We start from the raw sequence: 17,386 nt of genomic DNA, 5'->3' as shown, positions 1-17,386 counted from the left end.
GTGGGCTTGGAGAGACAGTTACATTTTGTGCCATTGAGAGTTTCTTTTCCAAGAACTATTCCAGAATTTTATTTGAGTCCCAGCCTGGGAAATCTGGGGGTACATCTTAAGACTGAGCTTTTTGTCTGTAGAAATCTTGCCAATGTATTAGAGGCTGTAGAGGCTATATGAAATTGAAGCAAACAACTTAAACATCTGAAGTTTACAGCCAATCTGAGCTTAAACCCGTGCAATATACCGTTTTATGTCCTTTACCCTAGCTAGCAAATCTAACAGGTCTTTTTTACTTTCAGACTTAATCTACCTGGGAATACCCCTGTCAGTAGAAAGGAATATTTTTCCAGAAATAATATTTAATTAAAAAAATCCTGCCAAAGGATATCTCTTTTTTTTTCAGAAGGGCTCTTGTTAGAACTGGAGGCCATCATGCAGGTTGCATACATGCATCCTTTTGAGGGCTGCTGAGTTATCCCTGCCAAAGAGTTACCAAGTATAGAAATGAAATCTTAGGGATTAAAGCTCTGCATGCATTTTTTGTATTAGTATTTAACTGATGCTAATTGCATTATCCCTTCACTGATAAAGGAGGTTTCTTTTGCAGAATATAGGATCTTATAAATATATTGCTGAAACCCTAGCTGTATAAATGCTTGTGATAAAGTACTCTGTCAAAGGTCACAGAACAAGTCTATGACACTGTGAACTTAGCATAGATCTTGTTGCAGTACTAGGGCTTTAATTTTGGCAGTAGCAAGCAAGGAAATTTTATGAGTAAAGACCTCCTAGGAAGTAGCTAATAAAAAAAAGAAGAAAAGATCCTTTCCAAACCCATCCTGGCTTTGGTAAAAGGCCAGTGGAAATGTTGATCATTAAGGTAGTTCCCTAGTCAGTATGTGTGTAACCTGGAAGAATCAGATTGGAGCTGTGATGGTCTGTGCATTGGCACTGTTATCTCTGAAAAAAGGGTGGAAGGTTCAGGTGTAAGAAACTGGCAATGGTAACATTTTACTAATCACTGCTATAGGTTTGGTGTATATTAAATTCAGGAATATGGTTTGCCTTGAAGAAAATACTCAGTAGATAACTCTCTATATGTGTGGACATAGGTATGTATGATTTGGGAAGAGAGCAGCCTTCTCTGCTGAACCCAGCCCACAGCGTGTGCTGGAGTAAGAAAATAGCCCCAAAGCAACACAAACCCAAAACAAAAAACAACCCACACCGAAACCAACTCCCATCAGCTCCTTGAAGGAAGTGAGACATGGTGAAAACTCAGTCAAAGGTTACTTGTAAAACTGTGGGCACCCAAACAGAGCCCACCCATAGGCATGCAGGCATCCAGGCGAGGAGTGTTGGAGCCTGGCACTCGAAGTTGAGAGTAGCAGATACAATGACTGCATTAGGTGTGAGAAGATCAATGGTCTGCTTAACCTAGTGGCTGAACTAAAGGATTAAGTGGAAAGGCTAAGGGCTAAAAAGGAATGTGAAAGGGAGCTGGACCTGCGGCACCATGCTTTGCAGACCCCCTTAGTAGAAGGAGGTGAAACAAGAGAGAATGGACACAAATGCCTGTCAGAAGGGGCAAGGGAAAACCCTTCCAGCCCCCCTCACCTCCTCAGTTGCCCTTGCACAACAGATACAGGGCACTAGAGATAGAGAGTGAGGTGAGGTGGGTTTGGAGGCAGAAGCATCACAATCTGAGGGGTCGACTAAAGTAAATCAGTTGCCCCAGCACATCAGAACTAGTACCCAAAAGAAAAAGAGGAGGGTAATTGTTACTGGTGATTCCTTTCTGAAGGGAACAGAGGGTTCTATATGCTGGCCAGACCCCTCCCACAGGGAAGTCTGCTGCCTCCCTGGGGCCCGGGTCAGGGATGTTACCAGAAGGCTGCCTACTATAGTGCAGCCCTCTAATTACTATCCTTTATTAGTTACATAGACAGGATGATGAGGTTGATAGGAGAGATATAAAAGCAATCAAAAGGGACTTCAAGGCACTGGCAGAAGTAGTTGAGGGATTGGGGACACATGGAATCTTTTCATCTATACTCTTAGTTGCAGGCTGGAATGCTGAGAAGAATAGGTACTCGTACCTGATTAACAGGTGGCTCAGAGGCTGGTGGGGGAGGTACAGGCTGGAAGTTAGGAGGAAGTTCTTCACAGAGAGAGAGATTGGCATTGGAATGGGCTGCCCAGGGAGGCGGTGGATTCTCCCTCCCTGGAGGTGTTCAAGACAAGACTGGATGAGGCACTTAGTGCCATGGTCTGGTTGATTGGCTAGGGCTAGGTTGAACTGGAATATCATGGGGGTCTCTTCCAACCTGATTGAATCTATTATTCAATAATATTTGATAGCACATTTATCTTGGGAAAATAAGTAAATTGAGTCAAATAGTGTGTGGCAATGAGATTCTTTGGCAACTTCCATAAGATGACACATGCTATCCTCTGCCAGGCTGAAAGGGTTAAGAGTTAGTTTGACTCAATCAATAACCTGCCAGCCTTGCTGGAGCTGATTGTTTTGTTTTTTTTTTCTTTTATTATTTGTTATTTATCTGTTTGTTGGCAGAGCAATATTTAATAATACTTCTCTCTTAAGGATAACTTTGTGGCTTTAACCTGGAGCTATTTATTTATTTAAAGCGGCTAATCAGAGGGACAAACCTGAAAAGACAAGAAATATTTAATTAGTGCCTTTTCATATGACTAGCCAACAGTCCTAACCAGATACCTGGACCTCAGAACCATTCAAGTAATCAGCCTGGTAGCATCACTGCATTGCACATCAGGCACCTGGCAAGTTGAACACTAACTGCATCTCAGAAAATGTCTGCTAAGGAAGGCTACTTCTGAAAATAACTTTCAAACCTGGTAGCAAGTCCCACACTGGGCTGAAAGCAAATTGTGTTTTGTATATTGCACTGTAATCTGGTCCTTGCAACTATTAGGCACTATCAAAAATATTACAGGAAAACAGTGCAACAAAGAAGCATTTAATGGTGGTTTTGTCTCAGTGAAGAGAGTAAAAAAAAAGTCAGTATGAAGAGTAAAGGGAGAGAGGATTTCCTCTCAACGATATGATTTCATGCAGCATAACTTTCCAGCTTCTGTTCAAAGTCATACTGACATCCTGGTGTGCAATTTCAGTCAGTGGTGCAGGGACTGTATATAACCCTCCTGTCTTTATTGTTAATGAGATTTGTGTAAATAACTTGCTAGAAAACATATTGAAAAGATGTAATTCCCTACTAAATATGAAAGCAGATGTCAGGTAGCAACTAAATTTACTAGGCTTCCCACACTGTGCTCTGCAATGGATAACTCAAATAATAGGGACGTATGATATTTTTGGCATGTTAGCTGCTCTCTGCAGTGCTAGTACTGGATTCTGTAATAGTAATGTGTGTGCAGGGCTTATTTGCTATCTTGAGCATATTACTGGTTATACAGGACTGGCTGAGAGCCAGATATACCTCAGATATGCTAACTTATGAGAAATGATGCTTATTTCTATCTGAAAACTGCTGCTTGCCAGAAAACCCTGAATCTGGGGAGTATTGACTTTGTCAGATGAACTTATCAGGCTGCATGGGGCCTGGTATGGTGGAGCTCAGCTTGCTCTTCCCAAATTTCTTGTTGAGTTTATCTTAAACCCTGTCTATGTCTAGGCTCAAATTCCTTCTTTGACTGCAACCAGCCTTTTTGCAGGAAACAGAAGTACGCGGAAGGGATTTGGTGACCTGGTAGGGCAGAATGTTAGAGAGGTTCAAACCGAAACTCTATGCTCCCCAAAGGCTGACAGGTTTTGCATATCTATCACTGTTTTGGCCTTTTTTGGAGTCTGGAGCTCTCTGCAAAAATGAGATTACAAGTGCCCACCAAATTGAGAGGACATGGCATTTTAGTTTGTGCTGATTTCTAGGTGGATGCTGCTTTATAAAAATAAACTTGACGTAAATCTTTCCCTCCCACAGAAGCTAACGATGTTCCCTGCATCACTCTGAAGCCTAAGTCATTCCTGTTTATTGGCCCAACTTCAGATAAAGGCTTTACGTCCCTCCAGTGCAAACTTAGAGGTCTTTCTCATTGTAAATAATTTGCTCTGAAAACATTAAATCAGGAACAAAGGTTTTAGGAAAGTATCAGCTGTCTGACTTCAGCTAAATCTGTGTGCTGCACTATAAATCTGTGCCTCTCATTACCAACCCTTATTTTATGGAGTGTTCTCCTTATCAGTACTGCCAGGGTGAAAGGAGTTGTCACAGAAGCGAAAAAAACACCACCCAGCCAACCCCCCAAGCTCTCTAATGAAACATGTATTGTGGAATCAATATACTGAAAGAGTTTCTGAGGAACTCTATTCTTTACAATGTGCTGAAATCTCCTTTATAAATTGCCTTTGTAATACAAAATTTGTCAGTCCTCCACTCTGAGTCCCTACAAAATCAAACCAAACTGAGATGGTGTAAATATTCCATGTGAAAACCAAACAATCAGACAAAAATTAAAGCTGATACCAGTACCTCCTCCTGATAGGATTGTAGTTCAAAATGCCTATTGGCCTTTGAAGCAGGAGCATCAGTCTGTTGATAGCAGGAGGAGGCTGGCCAAAATGAGTTGATTTTTGGAGGCAACTGTCAGCTGGTGTGATGTGACTATATTGTAGCAAGATTTTGAGAGCTGTCATGATTGCTTGGAAAAAGCAATATAATTTCAGGCCAACTAATTTAATCCTTTTGATGCCAAGAGATTTGCTATTGCTAAGTCCAAATAGGAGATATCTCACCCGCACTTTTATTAAGGCAAACTGTGTGAAAGGTTCACTCCATTTTGATGGACAGGATTATTAGGGAAAAGCAATAATTTGCTGAATCCTTATTTTCATGCCATTTCTATAGATGACAATAAAGTTAGCTGCAAGACCAGCCCTCCCCTCTCTCCCCACCTCAGGATTTGGCAAACTCCACCAAGAATAATCTCAACAGTATTGTCTGCATTAGAAACAGCATATACTCATGCCTCAGGAATAAACAGAAGTAGAGCTCTTCCCTAAAGTAACCTAACTAGAATTCATTCTCCCCTACTTTTTATTGTATGGTTCACCTCTGTAAAGCTTTTCAGCATTTATATTCATTTTACACTGTCAAAAGCTGAATAGGAGTAAGATAACAAATGGTTCTGGTAGCAGCTGTCACCACCTACTGTCTGTGTATGCCTGTGTGAATCTCTAAATGGAAATAAAGTACTTTAATAACACATTTTCTCTAAACTGTCCTCATGGATAAAGTTACTTTCAAATCAGTCCATGAACACTTTCCAATTTGGTGCCCACTTCAGCCTGCATCTCCCTCTCTCCTTCCTCTGCAGAGTGTATGGAGGTATGCAGCAGCATGATTTAAAGACATTTCAGATAGAAAATACTTTAACAGCACACCTTCTGTGACCACTGCTTCCTTGCATTAGCTGCATTTGATGTTTGAACCTTCTTCCAACATCTAATTTCCTTGCTATAAATTAAGCCGATTGTCCGTTGCACTTTTGTGCTGTGTTGGCTCTGGCCAGAAAGCGCCCAGAGCCACAAATTAAACATGAATTGCTCTGCCCTCCCTGTTTCTGTCTGACACCTTCCAGGAGTAGATGGCAGCTGGGAGGATAAATATGTCCAATTTCTTAGCCCCCTGACCAGAGAAACTCCATAGAAACTGAACAAGAAACTCCACTTCAAGATGGGCTCTAAAGTACCGCTGTAGGCACTATGAGAGGCAAAGCAGCATCACACTTTTGTGTTTATCTGCCATTGGGTATCACAACACCTACAATGAGAAAATCTTCATCTCTTTAGGGGATTCCCATTGAATCTCATCAGTTGGAACAGTGACAGCTACCACTCTTGAGGACATGAATCTTTCACAGTGAAATGCATCTTAATTACATTGTCTTTGCTACTGCTGCAGTAAAGCTGTGTGGTTTAAACACCTAAAGTTTTTTAGCTGTACAGCTCTCAGAGAAGGCCTTTATGGATCCAGGCAGCAGTGAGTTGCCCCAAGGCATGTATGATGTTGACTGTTGAGTAGGAGTCTCTTTCTTTTTTATCTTTGGCATCTACTACATGGACCTTCTCTCCATTTCTCAGTGATTGTGCAAGATGTGGTTTGCATGTGTTTAGATCAATGAGGCTTTTGATTGTAAGTGACAAGTGATGGGTGATTATTTTTAATCAAATATACTCCTTAACATTTACAAAGTATGGAGAAAATATTTGGTGCTTTTGAGCACCTGTCACCTCCAGGTAATTTAATAGCATATGAGGAAGCCAATTAGAGTTAATTAGAAATTGAGTAATCTGCTTTGGCTCCAAAAAGATTGGAAGATATTGGCTGTCCTTGCTGGAGTCAGGATTTTGCTCTTGCAGAAGGAAATTTATTGGTTTGTGGGCAAAATGTAGGATTCCTTTGAAAGGAAAAAAAGGTATTTTATAAGCCAGATGCATAAGAGCAGTTCAGGTAAGAAGTACAAGGGCATGAATCCTTATAGACAAATGGCTGCACAGTTCCTCAGTGCCATAGTGATGGGCATGCTTGGAAATGTCTAGAAGATCAATAGATTCAAATTCAGCAATCAAAAAATGGGAGCATGTCCAAATGGATCATTCTTACAGATTCCAACTCTATCCCACAGCCAGGTTTGAGCCAACCATAAGCTTCACATTCCCAGTCTAAATTCTGCAGCTGTAAAAGACAGTAAGTAGTAGTTTGAAAGCAAAAATCAATTTCTTGACTTTTCAGTCTAAAAATATAGTGATGGGACTACAGGGAGAGGAAAAACTGCTGATTATCAGGGTGTTGGGGTTTTTTGTGTGTGTGTGTGTTGGGGTTTTTTATTATTATAAAGCAAGTTAACCAAGTTAACTGAGTAGGCTGTATTAAGAAAACTACTTTCTTGTTAGAGCTGAAAAGAATATTTCTAGAAGTTGAAGTCAGCATCTCATACTCAAGCTTTGGGGCATCAGAGGCTGCCATCTTTGATGTTCCCTATCCAAGATGTAGTGTACTCCTGGAAGTTTCCAGAGGATCTGTGCTGCTGATAAGGATGAGTCAGATTTTTTATCTTTCACATACTCTTCCTTGAGGATTTTCATGCTGTTAAAAAGTGTTTAGTCTTGCACAGCTCTTCTTCTCATCAAGGGAATAGGGAAAACTCTATGAATTCCTGTCCTCTACCCCTTTCATTCCAGTGGATGTCCAGGAATTTGAGTGTTCATACTCTACCAAGCAAGGGGTTACATATTGTTGTATACTGAAGGCTGCTTGTGCCTCAAGACCCATCTACAGAAAGAGCAAATGGTGAGCAGCTAGCATCAATTCAATATTCAGAACAGGGAGCACATCCAGAGATCCTAATCCTGTGGTGCTCCCAGGACTGCTCTTGCAGCAATGCTTCTAAGCAAGCTGCCTGAGCCTTTCTGTTCTCTACCAGTGGACAGACTACTTAAGATGAACTTCTCTCCTCTTAGGTATTTATATGGGAAGTGCTCAAATTGTGCTTCTCATGTTAAGAATTTGATGGAGGTTTGGTCTCACTTACTGTTGGTACATAATTACATCCAGAAGGCACTACTGCCACAGCCACTTTCCAGATCCAAGCGTTCTGCAGATATTGTTGTCTAGAAGAGGCAGCATGGTCTGGACAAAGCCTTCTCTACAAGCAGTGAATCACAAAGCAATGAGCTACAGGAAAGGTTAATCTAAAAACTGAAGGTGTGCACAAAGACTGGCACAAATGTTTATCTCTCTGCCATAGGAATGGTGCCCATAATAGCCATCTGTGGGACATGGAGATATTCCAGCTTGTGGAAGGCACCACAACAGCACACTGGTGAATGAATCACTCGCTGCTTGAGGCCTTCACCTCACACGTGGGATCCATTTCCTGTCTGACAGAGATTCTACACTGAAAGCTGTGTGCTGAGATACTGTAGACTTCTTTCTGCGCACAGCAGCCATCAACCTTTCTCATTTATTTTTTAATCACAGGCGAGGATTATTTTCAGAACAACAGGGGCTGAAATATAAATGTTGCAGGCTTTAAACAGGCTGATCTTTCTGAAGTCTTTCACTCTCTCTGATATTAAGAGATTAGGTTGAGACAAGATCTTTCGATCCTTGTGAAGGTTTAATGTTGTTGTGTAGCTAAGCTGTTAACAATTGCCTAGAGATTTCATACATCTATGTATATGGTTTCCACTGAGGTTCTAAGCTAAAGAGTGATTTCTCATACCCTTCATCTCCCAGTCCAGATGTTGAGCCTTATTTCATTATGGCCTAACAGAAATATGCCAAAATTGTAGGGAAACATAGTATTTTCAATGTAGTGTATATAATATACTGTATTATGGAGTTGGAGGTAGAAGAGCAAAGACTATTGCCCCAATTTCTCCATCTTCGTTCCTCACTAGCAACAGAAAGTAATTAATTCTCAAGCTCTAATGGTGAGAGTTCTCTGAAGCAGCATTATTTTGCCCAACTACTATGCAGCTAACTGATGCTGAGTCCCTCCTGATTAATATAATGGTAGCTAAATAGGGCAGAAATAGTGAGAAGCCACCAGCTCTTTTCCTGATAGCACTGCCTTCCTGATGTCTGCAGTTAGCAGCAGCATGCTGCCTAACTGAGAAAAGCCTCTAAATGAAACAAGCATTTCACATCTACTTTCTGTGTAATTTTCCTCTTTTTGTTGTCAAATCCAATCATTTTGGTTCTGTACTTTTATAACTGCCTGTTACTTGCATATTTGAAAAACACAATCTGGAGAATACAAGGTGAATATATAGATGGATCTAGAAAAGACATTTTGGCTTATAGTAGAGCCAAGGAACATCTGATATTTACAATGTGTAAGGTAGCACTAACTTTAGTGATACTATTCACATTCAGTGCTATGCACACACTTTTCTGGACCAGGGTGTCTAATTCAAAGTGTTGTAATATCAGACTGAAGCCTTGATTTCCTTCATCCTGAACAAAAGAATCTGTAAATGTTTTGCACTAGAAACCATGACTTTGAGTTTCCTGATTTTTGAGCTTTCAGAAAGCAATGGAGAAAACAACCACGGTTCCAATATTGGCAGTTTAAGCTTTCTCCTTTTCTCTGCATCATCTCAAACTTGCCTATATCTGAATAGAGACAAACTGGAAATGATCCAAAGAAAAGCAACAAAAATGATAGAGAGGTTTAGAAAACATGACATGGGAGAACACAGTGAGAGGATTGAATTAATTTCATTTAGAAGAGACTGAAAAGAGGTAACCTAAGAGGTTGCAAGTACAGAGAGAATAGAGTAGGTAGTTGCTCTTCATGTCAAATAAGGATACCAAAACAAATGTGTGGACTATTTTGCACCATAGAAAATGTGGAAAAACTTTGTGTCAGCTTGCTAATATAGGTAAGAAGTCCTGCTTACTGGGGACTTTTAGCCACAGAATACAGAAATGTCTTTCAGGGATATTCTGGTGTTTTGCTTCTGAGGAGAGCTGGATTAAGAGACTGCTGAGAAGACTCAGCCCTAAAATTCTGTGATTTCCCAAGCACTCTGCCCACAATCCCAAGAAGGAATTCTTTCCTCTCTACTTATTCTTTCCCTAGAATGTCTATTAGCTGGGTTTTCTATTTCCTTTTCAGAGGAGACAAGTACACTTTTCCTCTCAGGTGACAAGGGGCTTTGTCCCCATCAAACCTCTTTTCTGAATGCGTGTGTGTGTGTGTGTGAAAACCTAAAGAGAATGGCACTTCCTAATCTTACTCAGTGCTGTAATATTTATTGTTTTAAAATAAAATCCCTTCAGTAGTGTGGGGAAAAAAAGGTAGGAAGTTACTTCCTTGTAACTTCAAACCTCTGGTGTTTTATAAATGCTTTTGAATTAAGTTTGGCATTAAAGCCCTGAAACAAGTATAGCTGGACCCTTTTTCAGGAAGTCAAGTGCGTAGCTGAAGTGATTGAGGTCAGAGCAGACAAGGAGAGCCCTGAGAGTCTAGGTTGCAAGTCCTCTATTCCAGTCACAAGCCATGTTCCTGTAAAGTGGAAAGTGTGTCTCCTTTTGAAGTTTTGTTTGAGAAGCAGATGCTGGCTTTTAAAATCTTTATGGCAACTAAGAGTGGTTTTTAGCATCATGTATCCTGGAAAAAGTCAATCCCTCATCTGCACAGTAAATGGTAGTGTTTGGGTTGATTGTGAGGATATAGGGCATCTTTCAAGGTTTATAAGACAGCTCTGCTTTTGGAGATAGTGTTTTCAAAATGCCCTAATGCTACCTCTTTGGATGCAGCCTTTGGCTATAGAATGCTACTATTTAACAGGTTTAACATTACTAAAGACTGAGGGGCTGATGCCGTTATTAAATTTTGCTCTGCACACAAGCAAACAGTTTATCGTAGTCTGTTCCCAGCAATTGTAATCCAATTTTTGTTATCTTACATTGTTTAAAGAAGAGAGAGAAAGATACTGTACATCAACCTGATAAAATGTTTAAGTAACTGGTGCTTTTTGGTGATTATGCTGGTTTTATAGCAGCATTATGGAAACACGACAGGGTAACTAAAATCTGATTACGTCTAAGTCCTCACCCATTATGTGATTATTATGAACCATGACTTCTACTGCACATTATGAATTACATGGCCATAATATAAGGCATTTCCAATATAATTAACTGAGATTAGCAGCACTAGAGAAATCTGGGAATAATGATACAACTTTGAACAATCAGTTTTACCGTAAATGCTGCTAGCTCTGACTTCCAGGAAACAGGAGGCTGGTGGCTGTAACTGTGACCTACCTGCTGGGGTTTCCTACCCGTTCTTCTTCTTCCCTCCTCCCCTGAAATTAATTGCAGCCTTGCAAGAGTGCTAGGAACTCCCTCTTTTACTCTTTTCTTCTCACAGTATACTGATAAAACTCAAGGCTTTCCAAAATGCCAAAGGTCTTTAGATAACTCATTTGTGGGGGGGCTCAGGCTGAAACTGAAAAGGGCTCTGCTTTTGAAAACACAGAAATGTCTACTTATTGAAGAAAAGGTCTGTTTAAGACAGCTCAAGTTGGAGCACTTAAAGGTAGGAAGAAATGAAAGTTACAGATTAGTTTCAAAGATCATTGCCAAGGTCATGTTATTTCTGTAATATCTCAGGCAGGCAAGAAATCTTTCTTTCCACAAAAACACAGTTTTTGGACTCTCAGATACTGGAGAGAAAGGCATCTGTGTCCAGGAGGAGGTTACCCACTGCTGAATCTCTGCTTTCTCATGCAGAAATAAAAGGGTTTCGACACAAATCTGACTTAAGAGGAAAAAAAGGCAAACACAGTGCATGTTGGAAATGCTGTAGGGAAAAAGGAGGCACTAAACTGGACCTTCTGTTTAATCAAGGGATTAAACATTTTGCCCAGTAGTGCATGGGCACCTGGAGTAGAGTGGGAACCACCCTGACAATTGAGCTATCATTTGTCTCTGATAAAGCTGGAATTAAAGACAAAAACAGAGTTGTGGGATTTTTTTGTTTGGTTTTTTTTTTTGTGCTTTTTTTTGTTTTGGAGGGGGTTGTTTTCACTATATGGGACTTAATTTCCCCTCAGATGGAGAAAGTCTGGAGAAAAGTATGAAATCACCCAATTTTTTTTGTTGTTAGTGTTCTGTCCAGTGCCTCCTTCTTTCTATGACTCATTTATACATCTTAGTTTCATGTGAAATCTGAAAATTGCATCTTAGGGTTTTTATGAAACTGTACCCATCCCAGGCTTGTGCTCCTTGCTCCCTTTGATATTACTACACCCAGTCAGTATAATGACAGCCTTTCCTATACTTTGCTGTGGTGATTGTACTTTGTTAACCCCATACCTCTAGAGCCCTTGAAAAGTACTCCGCAGCTGCTGAGTAGTTTTTTTGTCTGCAGCAAGCCCAGGCTTCCTTGAGATTTATCTCGAACAGTTTGTTACCACTGGGCAGAGTGCTGCCATCACTCGCTGATAGTGTGCTCGTAGATGCCAGAGGCTTGCCAAACTCGAAGGAGATGTCTTCGTTGGTGTAGACGAATCTCTTTTCTATGATCTTTAGGTTTTTCAGACAATTACGACACAGCTGTGTTGGGGTGGAATCGCTGTGAGTCTCTAATATGGCTTCTTCATTTTCCTCAGCTGGGTTTTCGTTTTTTTCTAATGGTTTGACTTCATCACTCCTCTGATTTGATCTCTCCGACATTTTTAGTCTCTTCTGGTTTCCTGGCCCTTCACCCCTAGGGCCAAGCATCCTTACTATGTATGAGTAGGTGGCAGATTTGGACTGGTTGCCAATCTCTGGCATTGTTTTACGTTTTTTGGCCTTTGTTGTTTCATTGTTTTCAAATTTCCGTTTAAGACTCACTCTGATTACATAATCATTCTCCTCATTTGCTGCTGCTCTAGCTGTGGGGTGTGCTGCAGAAGTATGAGGCAGAGGTGGGGTGGACTCGTTGTCAGACTCAGATGATGATTCCTCTATTTCTCTAGAGGGTTTTTCAGCCATCTCTACAACATCAGCTTTGAGCTTCCACAAAAAAAAGTGTCCTAGGAGAAAACATAGAAAAGTTAAGAGTCCTCAAACTGCAAAGCCTAGAAAAAGCATGCAAATGATTTCTGTACTGGGTATGTTGCAGGCACAATGCTGAGAGAAAGCTCTTCAATAGTTAGTAACTATCAGACTCACTGTAACTACTTTCCTGTGTAAAATGTAAGGCCCCTTAAATATTTTTGGCAGCTCTTGGCAATGAGTGTTTGTTAATGTAAAGCAATGACAGTGTAGCAGTCTGTTACACGGACAACAAGATAGGGAAAGCCTGGCTTTTAATCGGAAGCAAAACCGCCACACCTCTGTGACTGATTGACTTGCGTTGTGTGTTGTTACAGGTTGCAGAGTAAGCCCTCTGGCCTGATTTGTGAAAGCTGTAAGCGCAGTGACAGCGATCAGAAGGGGGCGTTAAAAATATCAGGCAGAGGGGCAGGAGTTCCGAGTGGAGTCCCAACTAAGCAGAGATTCGGGTTTCAAAGCCATTTCTTACCCAACTGTCTGCAAAGTTTACTGAAGTGCTGCTACTCGGAAGCAAGTCTCCCTTAGTAATTAACAGCCTCATTCACAGTTCAGGGAACCAGCAGTGGATTCAGACAGGTATAACAAGGTGCAGAATCAAGTCCATAAGCCCCTTCTCAACATCAGTTCCTGTACAATAGGGGAGGTGACATGACCTGCATTTTAAACTCATAATTGTGCTCAGATTCAAAACAAATGTTGATTTTCATCTGTCTCGCCTGATTTGAAAGTGAAAAGGTGGAAGGCAAAGGTAATTCTCAATTTTTCCATCAATTATGAAAAATCTAATTGTAAATAACTTTTATGGTGGTCATCTTTCAGAATGGTTTGTTAAGCATAAGTACTCAGCCTTTAACCTTGTGTTATTGTTCAATAGACCTCCATTTAACACCAATTTAAAGTACTTAGCTGCAGGTACAGACTGTACAAAGGAAAGATAAATAATAAATGCATTTCTGTTGAGCCAGAAACAGATTTTAAACAATAAGCAACTTGTTGAATTTCATTGAGGGCCCTACAGTATGTGCTACTGTGATGGTAAAAGCTGTCAGGTGTCCAGGATGCTGATGGAATATTTATTGCAGCAAACCTTTATTGATTACAACAAAGGACATTAGGCAATGAGCAGAAATTTATAGGGAGGGGTAAAGGGAAGAGGCAAAGTCATTTTAGGCCATATCAATACTGAATTTTAGTGTAAATAGGCTTTCAAAAATTTGTTATGTTTTCTCCCTTCCCCTGGCTAAGACAGGACTGTCACCAGCCCTGAATCAGGGAACTTGTTGATTTTGATGTTTGTTCACAATCCTCAAGCTGAAAACCTTACTGTGGCAGAACTGCCTGTGGAGAAACTTATTCCTCCTTCTACAACTGCAAGAGAAGGAGCCAGAAGTGAGAGGATAATTGTGTGATTTAAGGTAATTTCAGCAGAATTTTTTTCAGCAATGTGCTGAGCAATCACAACTCCTACTGAGTTCAATGAGGGTGGAAAACCACTGGCCCTTCCCAGATAGCACTCAGCACTTGTCAGAATGGAGCTCAAAGGAATCATATTTATAGCAAGCTATTTTGAATGGCAGCAGTAAAGCAGCTGGGAAAGGCTAATGTACTTGCATCTGGCAGCAATTTTACCTGTTTGTAAGACATTCAATCCCTTTTTAAAACAAACCATAGCATAACCTAAAGATTGGAAGCTGCATTTTTCAGTGCTGGCTTCAGCACTGGGTAATTTAGGAAAGTCTTCACTGTGCAGTGCAACAGAGATAGTCCAGCTAGCCCCAGCCCCAGCTGAGGGAGTGAGCACGATGATTTTGGTGCCATGTCATGCCAGCATAGCCATCATGTGTAGGACCTGTGATGGACCTCCATGTAGCCCTGCAATATATGGCTATGCTGGGTTGTGGAGGGGAAAGACAAGACTCACAGTTCTTTGGATGGGCTGTTCACTGAATGTCCTATAGAGCAATGAGACATAAGTGTCTACATCAGATAGAAGTTGCAGGAGTTTTCCTCTGAGGAGCTCTGAAGGAGAGTAAGAGGTCTCTTCTCCTGAATAGTAAGCTAACAAACTCAAACCCCTCTGTCTGAGGGGGTGTGTATGTGATATTAGTGTGAATGGGAGGTTGTCTGGACCAAATTACTTTGCTGTGAGACTCTCTGAAGAATGTTAAAATAATTTGCCATGGAGTAAAAAATAGCAGAGAGCAAACAGTGAAATACAGACCAATAGTTTTTTAGTCACTTATGGACATTTCTCTGGTGGACCAGCACCTGAAATGAACTTTGCTCTACCAACTAGATTTCTACTGCTCCTATTGTACTTTTAGGAATTCAAGCTGATTAACATGCCTTTGGGTTGTGCCAGGGAAGCACATTATAACTCAGGCAAGCTCTCTCTAATCATTGCCTCAATAAAAAAACACTTCCAGAGAAAAGCATTTAGAAAATCATTATCTTTGTCAGTTAAGTATTTTCCTGATATTTTGGTTAAAATGTCTGGTTTTTATTTTGGAAACATTTACTGTAAAATGCTTCTAATGAATCACTGTGCAGGAGGATATAGGTAGACAATTCAACACTATAGTCAGAAAGTAACTGCTCTGAATTTGGGAGCTCTCAGGAATGATCTTCCCTGGCAGTCCTAAGCAGATTCAGCTTTCTGCGTATTTGAGGGTTAATCTTTGCTAAGAGATGTCTGTGGCACTGCCAGATACTATAGCTCAGTATTTTGCTGGGTCTGTCAGTAAGAAAATCACATCTCTTCAAATGGAGAGGTTTACATTAAAGAAAACATAAATGCAAAAGGGATGTAAGATCATACATTTATCTTAAAATCTGCCTTTGTCTGTTGATTTCCCTAAAGACCTAAGAACACCTTCTTGGGGAGAGTGGCCTGCCTACTAGATAAGGTAAACTTTCTTATGTGAAAGATCTTATGAACCCCATTACTTACACTTTTTGTTCTGTATCTAGTTTGATTCTGCTTTCAACACCTTCTCCTATTATCTCACATCAGATTAGAGAAGAACCTGCTGATAAATCACACTGGCATTTCAGCTGGCACCTAGTTGTTAAATTCTTTGCCAGTTCTTTGATGAGCCCTTTTCCCTTCAGAATTTAAACTTTGATTTCAACCAAGAAAGCTTTTGCCTTTACAGTTATGAAGTAAACCTTTCTAAACACCAAAGGCTGCACTGCTATCTTTGTCAATCTGCATCTAGCAAGGCAGAACCACAGGGCTACATTCGGCATTAATTTAAATGGAGTGAGAAGAGAGGAATTTTTTCTAGTAGTTCTCAGAAAGGATTAAGCTGCCTTAAAACTGGACCATTACATTGCTGTTACCAGCATTTTGGGACAGGAATTCTGTGGGGCTGCACTTCAGAAAAGTGTTTCCCAGTTTGTGTAAAATCTTTCAGGAGGCAGAGCAAGTTGCTGTTTCAGATGGTCACAGTTGCTCCTTATGGCAGAGACTATGGAAGAAGAAATGAATTCAACGAGAGCTTGGCCAGTGCAGGCCTGCTGGATCAAGCCTTCCGTGGTTTGAAGTTTTAGGGGGACCACACAGCATCTAGGAAGCAGGAAGGGGACCTGATGATTATGTTTCTTATTCTGATGCAAGTTCCTTACATTGACCATTTAACAGCAGTCCAAGTGGACTCATATGCTGGCACTGAATGTGCCCCATAAACAACTTTCTAAAAGCTGGGGACAGATTAGGCATCAGACCTGGAGATGGTAATAATTCTCCCTCCCCTCCAACCCCAGTCAGAGCTAGCAGAGACTTTTACTGTGACTATTTAATTTTGCTTTGGTTTTGCTTCCTCTGCAGCATAAGGTACAAGCCACCTCAGTGAGAAGAGTCTGGCTGTGTCTCATCTGTTGTCCTAGAGTCTGTATTTTGTGCTCTCTGCTGTGACTGCCCAGGGATGCATGTTCTTTAGAGGATAACATCACAAGAGTTTTTAGCCAGAGCATGACTATCTGCAACACCCATGCATTTTGTGCACAGCTAACCCATCTGTCCTTCAGTGAGCTCACTTGTGTACTGGCAACCACAGAGTTGTGTTGGCTGATACTCCACCCAGGCTAACACACTCTGCTAGAAGGTACATATAATGGCAACTGCCATATTAATATGCTACTTAGACAGTGATGGGACTTTCCCAGAAAGTTAGAGGAACCAAAATCTCTCATTTGTAAGAGTCTTTTTCTCCCAGAAGGCCATTTGAAATCACAGGGCAGTCATCTGCTACAGTTGCATTTCAGTGCAGATGTTGGAACAGGCAAAACTGCATCCAAAACTATGGAGCAAGTATAAGAAAATTATGCCACTGGTACTTGTATGAGTGTTAGTCCACTCCTTCATTGTCCTCTAGTCCAGACAGAGAAATACAGTACTATAAAAAAACCACAACCAAAGCCCCACAACAGATAGGTCATTAGCTGCCCTCTGTGATAATTTTGCTTATATTGAATTCCAGATATCCTGATCCATCTCTAAGGTGAGGATGCTCTGGTTTTATCACTTAAAAATGAAGCAAGATTTATCTGTATTAGATTTACAGACAGACTTTCTGAATGAGCGTTGTGCTCAGCTATGCTGAGATCTGAACTGGAGATTTTTCCAGTCCATCTTTCAGCGGGATGACTTTTTAAGCACTTCCTTTACTGTCGAATACCACAAAGGCTCAGACAATCTATTGATGATGAAGGTCAGCACCTTCTTAGCAGCCCATAAAGTGAGTCTCTCACAATCAGGTTTCAGTCTTTTTAAG

The 17,386-nt window shown here is 40.8% G+C and overlaps 1 protein-coding gene across 1 annotated transcript in view; it reads right to left on the bottom strand.

The window, feature by feature from the left end:
- Positions 1 to 12,816, bottom strand: part of SPATA16 (spermatogenesis associated 16) — an 83,852-nt gene extending 71,036 nt beyond the window's left edge. Inside the window, exons 1-2 of the mRNA XM_064164792.1 lie at positions 12,729 to 12,816; positions 11,886 to 12,589 (exon numbers count right to left, since the gene is read on the bottom strand). Of these exons, the coding sequence (XP_064020862.1) occupies positions 11,886 to 12,548 (663 nt within the window). The 5' untranslated portion in view covers positions 12,549 to 12,589; positions 12,729 to 12,816. The remainder of the gene's footprint in view (positions 1 to 11,885; positions 12,590 to 12,728) is intronic.
- Positions 12,817 to 17,386: the final 4,570 nt, after the last annotated feature.

The sequence above is a fragment of the Pogoniulus pusillus genome, chromosome 26, assembly GCF_015220805.1.
Source record: "Pogoniulus pusillus isolate bPogPus1 chromosome 26, bPogPus1.pri, whole genome shotgun sequence".
Lineage (NCBI taxonomy): Eukaryota > Metazoa > Chordata > Aves > Piciformes > Lybiidae > Pogoniulus > Pogoniulus pusillus.
The sequence above is the reverse complement of the archived record's forward strand: the minus strand, read 5'-3'. Positions and strand labels throughout refer to the sequence as shown.